This window comes from Lathyrus oleraceus, chromosome 1 (genome assembly GCF_024323335.1).
Source record: "Lathyrus oleraceus cultivar Zhongwan6 chromosome 1, CAAS_Psat_ZW6_1.0, whole genome shotgun sequence".
NCBI lineage: Eukaryota > Viridiplantae > Streptophyta > Magnoliopsida > Fabales > Fabaceae > Lathyrus > Lathyrus oleraceus.
In genome coordinates this window covers 152,619,897-152,628,089 of record NC_066579.1, presented here as the reverse complement: position 1 = coordinate 152,628,089, position 8,193 = coordinate 152,619,897, and the positions used below count along the sequence as shown (strand labels likewise).

General features: G+C 33.5%; 2 protein-coding genes across 5 annotated transcripts; one reads left to right on the top strand and one right to left on the bottom strand.

The window, feature by feature from the left end:
• Nucleotides 1–314: 314 nt before the first annotated feature.
• LOC127123430 (uncharacterized) lies at nucleotides 315–2,465 on the top strand. Its single transcript, XM_051053652.1, has 4 exons — nucleotides 315–707; nucleotides 894–954; nucleotides 1,604–1,790; nucleotides 2,246–2,465. The coding sequence occupies exons 1-4, from the start codon at nucleotides 594–596 to the stop codon at nucleotides 2,286–2,288; spliced, it is 405 nt and encodes a 134-aa protein (XP_050909609.1). The 5' UTR covers nucleotides 315–593; the 3' UTR covers nucleotides 2,289–2,465.
• Nucleotides 2,466–2,856: 391 nt separating this feature from the next.
• On the bottom strand, nucleotides 2,857–7,732 carry LOC127123408 (plastidic glucose transporter 4). Of its 4 annotated transcripts, none has more exons than XM_051053635.1 (14): nucleotides 7,548–7,732; nucleotides 7,098–7,370; nucleotides 6,264–6,378; nucleotides 5,850–5,917; nucleotides 5,590–5,722; nucleotides 5,403–5,502; nucleotides 5,200–5,312; nucleotides 4,920–5,013; nucleotides 4,182–4,335; nucleotides 3,966–4,112; nucleotides 3,764–3,837; nucleotides 3,533–3,621; nucleotides 3,314–3,428; nucleotides 2,857–3,216 (listed from the first exon to the last, which is right to left on the bottom strand). In XM_051053635.1, exons 2-14 carry the CDS (start codon nucleotides 7,363–7,365, stop codon nucleotides 3,034–3,036), a joined length of 1,653 nt encoding a protein of 550 aa, XP_050909592.1. In that variant the 5' UTR covers nucleotides 7,366–7,370; nucleotides 7,548–7,732; the 3' UTR covers nucleotides 2,857–3,033. The 4 variants fall into 4 exon arrangements, with proteins under 4 accessions (XP_050909592.1, XP_050909585.1, XP_050909596.1 ...); XM_051053628.1 differs by having other exon boundaries at nucleotides 7,543–7,731; XM_051053639.1 differs by having other exon boundaries at nucleotides 7,110–7,370; nucleotides 7,543–7,731.
• Between the last annotated feature and the right edge of the window lie 461 nt (nucleotides 7,733–8,193).

Genomic DNA, 8,193 nt, shown 5'->3' with positions numbered 1-8,193 from the left:
ATTTATTAAAAGTATTATATAAAAAAGTATTTAATTTATTAATCTATATTTTTTAATTAATTTATATTAAATATAATATTTTAATTATTATTTACTATTAAAAATACTTTTAATTAATTTAAAATACTTCAAAAATTAAAAAAAAGTACTCCATTCCAGATGGAGCAATCCAACCGCACTTCGGATGTCCGCCATCTAGTATGGAGTGTGCTTAAATTATTTTTTAATATTAAAAAAAAAAAAAAAAGACATTTGTGAATATTATTTTCAAGGGTGTCATTTTGGGAATTTTTTTAAGTGGCATTCAGGTCAGAAAGTCCCGGTAATTAGCTTTTGCAAATCAAACACTTCTAAATATTGTATTGTATTCTGAATCACGATCAAATCAAGCTTTCTTCCGATTTAAAAAAATCATTCATTGCTTTCAAAGAACAGTGTGTATTAATTTCTCCATATATTTTTCGGATTTTATTTGATTAACGTCGAAGCAAAATAAATTAATTTTGATAATAATTAGTAATCGATAGAAATAAAGTAATAATAATACTATATAGCATTTGAATTGTAAAGAGCAAAAACCCTAACATTAAGAAATGGAAAAGGAAGAAGAAGATCGTAGAAGAGAAGCAGCAATTTCATCATCACCTTGTTTACAACCCAATTTCAATCCCAAAGGCGTTACTCAGGATCAACTTTCCAAGTTTCGTGTGGGTACTCTCTTAATTTCATTTCAATTTTCATGCATTCTTCTCATTAAATTTCCCCCCTTTTTGTGTATATATAAAAATTGAAAATTTTAGTTCTGTTCCCAATTTCTGGAATCTGGGTATTGTTTTACTATGTTTGTTTGATGTTTTCCAAGTTAACATGGTTTGAATGTTTGAATTTTGTAGGAACTGCATAGGAAGCGATTACAACTAAAGTCTAAATCAAAGTTTAAGACAAAACCCAAAGGTTCTTTTTTGTTTTTTTTTAATTATTCTTGTGTTGTTGGTAATAATGTTGTTGTTTTAAGGGTTTGTTTGTATTAAGTTATTAACTTATTTGATAAGCACTTGTAAGATTGTTTTGAAGAGCTTAAGTTATGACATGTTCACAAATATTTCTCACTTTTCAGCTTATTTTCATAAGCTTTCTAATAGTATCTTTGGTTTAGCTTTTGGAAGACCCAAAAGCAATTCTAGAGGTGTATAATTGATTTTGGAATGATTTTGAAATGTTTGGTTCTTCTAAAGTAGAATTGATTCAACTTGAAGCTAGAATTAAAAGCTTTTGAGTTTAAACATGATTTTTTACATTGAAATTTACTGTTCAACTCAATTTTACATAAAGTTATCCAAACATAAATAACTTTACATTCAATTGACTTTTAACTAAAATCAATTTTACAGAATCAATTCTCTCAACATCAAATTTTTCACCACAAAATCAAACATACGTTGAGATAGCTTATACCAAAACTCTTTGACTTTAGTTTTTCATTTGCTATAGGAATAGCTTATGTATAAGTACTTATATGATGAGTGCTAACATAAGCGACTAAATAAGTTTTCCGTAACTCTTGTTGATGTGTCTTTTGCGTTTCCTGGATTGGGTTCTGTAGATGAGTCCAAGAGGAAGGCAAAAGGAAATGATCCATATAGAAACAACAGTGGAGCTCAAGGATTCAAAGTTGATAACGAAGAACAAAGCATCTTGAATAATCTCGAAAGCTTTGATTTGAGAAATGAAGACTCTAAGAGTGGTGCATCTGTTCCTTCTACATCAAAAAAGCAAAAATTGCATTGGGGGTATAGCTCTAACTCTACTTTCATTAAAAGAAAAATGCATTTCTAACACTTTATCATAAATTATGATTTACTGTAAATCACTGCGAAATGCTGCTATATTTACGAGACCACTCCTTTCGGTAGGTCTTACTCTAAGAGGGTTGTCTTGAAATGAGTATCCATATTTGTCAACCGTCGCATGCATTTTATGTCATTGCTCGGCATCCTGCTTCTAGACGTGATCCAAGTGGGCTGAGTGTTTGAAGTTCATATAATCAGATGCTTCACCTTCCTAATATTTGTGTCAATCCGCTATTTTCTGTGATCCGCAATTAATAACACTATGCGGGTCAACTGATCTCATTCAAAAGTTTTAATTTTCAGATTGTGGTGACTGAACGATTTTTCATGCATAAGGTTATTTATGTATGTGAGAAGCTTACAATCTTTCTGATCTCTGTTGTTAACATCTGCAGGCTTGATACCAAGGAGAGGTGGGAGAGGAAATCCAACATGTAGATATCACCATGAATCTGAAATGGCAAATCCATCAAGATTTGTCAAAATATATTGTAAATTAGTGTATTAGGTATCAACTTTTGGGGCTTAAGTTGAGATGTATAATCATGATTCTCCACAACTTTTTTGGGCAAAAATTTATCATATCACTAATGTGTGATACTTAATTTAGTATAACGTGTTGAGTTTGCGGTGCAGTTTAAATTGATTTTAAGATAAAAACTCATTTGATTTAACAATTTAGTTCAATTTAACACAACTAGGATACTACTGCTAACATGCTGAATGCTTCTCTTATCAAGTTTTACCCTCTAAGATTTTTAAAAACGGTTGTAAAGCTTTGGCAATTTCGATCTATACAGATGTTGCGACACATCTAAAAACTTGCAGCTGTTTTGGCGGTCGCCGGGTCATCTTTTAAAACATTAGGCAGTTTGCTATTTCTTTTTTTAAAATATTACTTTCAATTATTCAACCTACATTTTAAGTGAGAATGCCATTCATGTTATCTACCACCACCATGGCAACAAAAAAAACTGTAAAACATGGTACTACTAAATACAAATGCTTAACAAAAGCTCACTTATTATTGTTACCATATTTGCAAACCAACAAATTTTGATTACAGCAAACAACTTGGCCTTAGTGCAGCTACCACTTTTGCTTAACAGAGAGAGTACAAAGATAAAACAGTTTATTGAGCAGCCTTGATATTATGATCACATTCATCACTTCTGGAAGTTTCTCATGCTTGAGAGCTCAACGCGCGTTCTATTGCTTCCAACGAGCGGCCTTTTGTTTCCACAACGTTGCCGGCTATGTACAAAACAGCAAGAACACATACAACTGCGAATCCCAAGTACACCGAGCTGATACCGAATTTGTTCACAACACTCAAGAAAGAGAGGCCAATGACGAAGTTGGAGATCTGTTAAGACAAGAAAAAACAAACCATGTTCGGTCAGAAACGATAAAGGGATTAATCCACATGAAAAAAAGCTACATTTCATAGTGAAGACACTTACCCAATGCATGCCTAATGCCAAAGAAACTGCTTTTGCTCTAATTCTCGAAGCAAATATCTCCGGTAGAAGAAGGGCAGGCACGGGACCAGCACCGAGAGAGAACGATAGGACATAGCTGGTTAAAAATTCAAAGATCGTATAAACAAAAAAAACTATAAGTCTATTGAAGTTGAGTTTTCATGAATAGAATCACTATTTTGCTGAAGTTAAGCGACATACAAAACAGTCCCTAGGACCGCAAGAGGCCCGGAGTATGGTGCAAGGACCTTCCAACTAAAAGTGAGAGAAAGAAGCAACATAGAAGCAGCCTGGGAAAGACATAAAGCAAAGACTGTCAATTATATCGATCAAAGTTACACGGTGCGCTCGGCGAATAATAGTAAGATGAATAAATTATATTGCACAAAAAATAAAATTAAGTTTTTCAGAAAGAAAACATAAACAAATTACCATCCCAGTAAAACTCGTGATAAGGAGACTTTTCCGCCCTTGTTTGTCCATCAACGAGGAAGCAATAGCAGTTCCTACAACAACAACAAAAAAAAACAGAAGTCAGAAAGATAGAACCAATACCGTAATTTTGCAATATACAGAAGTAACATTTTTTAAATTTAAAGCACGATCAAAATGTTTAAGATTTAAAGTTACTAACCAACAACATTTGATGCGCCAACCAGAGCACTTGCTGCGACATCAGAAGCAATTCCAGCATTGCGGAACACAGAAGTTGAATAATACACCAAAGCGTTTATTCCGGCGAATTGTTGGAACAAGAAAAGTGCTGCCCCAACACTGACAACTGCAAGAAAACACTATTCTATAAAGCGCTACGCCATTTCATATAAGAAAGCAATGAAATTTAGGATACCTTTCCAATATCTGCTACTAAACAGATCAAGCCACCCTGCTTCGGGTTCAGAAGAACCTTGACTCGCCGTTCTCAAGTCATGCATAACTGCAGCAACTCTTTCTTTTCCATATAGTGTTTTAACAGCCTTTTCAGCTTCAATGACTTTCCCTTGCTGTAAAAGAATATACATGGAATTTTCTCAGAAAACCTACAATAAAATTATCTCGTTAAGTTCTTAACAGACATGTATGATGAGTATATTCAGTTGGACAATGTTAATCCGTTTTATGCATTTAACGAAACCGTGTATCTAATATATTTAGAACATAGTTAATCTATGCTTAGGTGTGCTTTACTTCCCATACATTAGAATAAGCTTATATAGTTTTATATGCAAAGTTGTTACCATTTGACATTGTACTCCAATGGTTAGGTTCATCATATGAATATTCGACAAAAAGCCATTGGTGGGCCTAAAAATAGTACTCCCAACCGTATCATATTAGGCATCGTTTAAGTTATGAACAAATTTATTTCCAAAGGCTTAATATCCATGTGAACTTGAACTTACTCCCTCCATTCTTTATTATAAATAAATTTTAGCTTTTTAGATTACTGAATAACGGATGTATCTGGTGTATATATAAACCAGATAAATTAGTTATTCAATGAATCTAAAAAGTCAAAATTTGCTTATTATAAGAAATGGAGGGAGTATTTCTTCCACGACAAAAGATACTAGAGTTGCAGAAAAACCTGGAAAAGCCAACGGGGACTTTCTGGAGCAATTGCCATTCCAAGAGCTAATAGAACGGATGGAACTACTGCAATGCCAAACATTGTTCTCCACCTGATAAAATAAAATAATTGGGATACAAGAAGTATAATTGACAAGCAAATGTTTCTGAATCCTCCAAGAAAGAATCTCAAGATGATAGATATTAGTCATAAGAAGAAATACACGGCTCTCAACGAAGTTAGATGAATAACACACTCACGCCGACAAAAAAAATGCTTAGGGTAAACAACTCAATACCATAATGGGTTTCCTGCAAGAGGCAGACCAACCACCAGCGCTACAAGAATCCCAATACATATAAAAAGTTGATTAATAGATCCGAGCGCGCCACGAATTTCAGTTGGCGAAATCTGCCCAAAAGAGGGAGTCGTTCGTTACATTTCCAATATAAAATATGTAATCAAAATCACAAGGATTCGATAAATTTACAAAGTCACCACCTCTGATATGTATAGTGGTACTATAGCAGATGTGACACCGATTCCTATACCAGCAAGCAAACGACCAATGATCATTGTCTGAACACTTTGCGCTGTAGCACTGTAAATATGTCCTAGTTTAACAAATCAGGTTTACAAAAATATATAAACATCGATCTTTGTCCTCAACAAACAACATCTGACATACCAAAGATATGCTCCGATTGCTAGAGGGATTGCATCTAACTGAAATGTCCTAGTTCTTCCAAATTTGTCGGCCAATGTTCCACCAGTGAACGAACCAACAGTGGCACCAGCAAGTAGCGAGCTGACAATCCATCCTGTTTGTGGATTTCACATTCATGAATGAGACTACTTCAAAAGGAAGAGAAAGCATTTTCATAAATACCTAAAATTCTCATTGTCTGAAAGATCAATCATATGCATTCATTTTAAAAAATTGAGTACCTTGTAGAACGGTATTTTCAACTATACCAAGTTCAATAGCAAGGTATTCAAGAGCACCATTTACCACCCTGCACCAAACGTGGCATTTCTAGAGTTATCGAAAGCAAATATGTTAAAAACAGCACTTCCACAGCCGGACTGGATTGGTCGGTTCAACGGATAATTGTTGTTGATCCAACCATTTGTTTTTTTCATACATTTTTTCAAAAATATAAATACTTAAATAATATATTTATTATTCAATCGGTTTAAAAAGTTAAACCTTGACCCAGATTGATCTCTGGTCCAGTTTTTAAAACAGTGTACAAAAGTGGGGCTCAGATCATTCAAATAACTCAGATAGATTATGAAAAAAATGGCATGATGCATTATAGTCCATTGACCAACATACTAAAATGAAGAGGCTATCCATACCCGAGATGGTATCCGAATAAAATGGCTCCAAGGCAAGCAACACCAACATAAGGTAGCACAGTTCCAGAAGGTTTTCCCAGAGGAACGGCGGGGACAACGTGCTCGGCGTCTCCATCTGCAATCCATATTCAGACAAAAAGCTTAAGAAACATAGAAAAATTGTTCAAGTACTTTGCAAACCTAAGACTTGTAAAACAGACTTTTCAGCACTAAAACATTGGTTTCAAAATCAAAGCAAATGTAACTAAACACATAAGCATAGTGATAGCACATATATTCTTAAGATGATATTCATAACTACACTCTTAACATAGTTTCATAAAATCAAAAACAAAAATAGATATCATTATTAATTATTGAATTGCCTAACTAATTCAAAGTTAACCATTCATCTACTATGAAGCACCGAAACAGACACCAGACACACTACACACGTGGTGTCACGACAATGACATATCAACACTAAAAAGTATTTTGAGAAAATGGAAGTGATTAAATTTAATAACGTGTTGGTCTCAGATCGATATGAGACACTAACACATGTCAGACACACTTTCAATTTGAAGCATAGGTGCTTCAAAGATCATTTATGATGTAGTACCATCTAGACTAGAAACTAAGATTAGGTAGCATAGCATGTTATAACTTCATATACTGCAATTTGCATTCTCCTAACATCAAAACATCAAATAAGCAATTTTGCCAAGAAAGTCAAACAATGAATCATCAACCAAACAAACACGTTAAAGAGAACACAGCACCAGAATCATTAAATTAGTCAACACTCTAAAGAAGTACTAGTAATAAACTAAACACATTAAAGAGCAACAGCACCAGAATGCAAACCAGAAGCTTGAACCCTGAATGATCTGGACTTAGCAGATGATACAAAAACGCCACCAAAACCAACTCTTCCACTTCTTAGTTCAGATTTAACAGTGACAGAACCAAGCCTTGGGCCACAGAAATTGGAATTTTTGGTCAAGCAAACTCTTGTGGGTCTTAGAACACTCCCATTTCTGAATTCTCCAAAACCCACCAAGCCCTTTTGGTTTTGACCCCCAAAAATGGTACCTTTAACAGAAACACTTGATGCTTGCATATTATCTGGCAAAAAAATTCCAATACCCAGAAAATTCAAAACTCTTCAATTTTTCAAAAAATGCATATAGAAAATGTAGAAAAGCAAAAAGAAAAATGCAATAGCATGCATGCAAAAATGAATTGGATGATAAAATGAAACGAGATTGAAAAGGAAGTAAAGAAAATGACGAATTACCGTACAAAAGGGTGATGAAATCTGCGAGTTTGAAGATTTTGGTGATATCACAGTGAATAAAAAAGGAAACTTTGTTATTGAGATTCGCTCTCTGTTCTCAGATGAATGAAGAAATAGCTTCGAAAGGATCGCAAACTGAGTAAACTAACAAAAAAATGAAGAAAATGCAAAAATCGAAAAAAATATTTTTGTCTTGTTTTATTATGTGCCAAGAAAATACGATTTTTTTTTATTTTCTAAAATATGTTGTTATTCTCTAAAAAATTAATGTTATCATTTGAGAAAGTGAGGAGAAAATATTTAATAAAAGGATTTATTTAAAAATTCAATTTTTTGTGTATGTTTTTTTGTTAAAATTTTATTCATTAAATTGGTCAACACTCTGTCTATTTTTATTCAAAATTCTTATTTTAATTTCTAATAAATTTATTAAGAGAAGACATTTAAGAAAAGAAAAAGAAGATTTTGTTACGTGGGAGTTAGTGGATTAGATTAGAGCATGAGGTTGCCAGCGCACGTCGGTGATGCTGCTTATGTTCTGATGTCTAATGTCTTTTCTAATGTATTCCGACATGTTTCTGGTCCTACGTTTCAGCATGATATTGACAATGGACAACGTGTTCTCATTAAAATATTATCCACATTTACTGT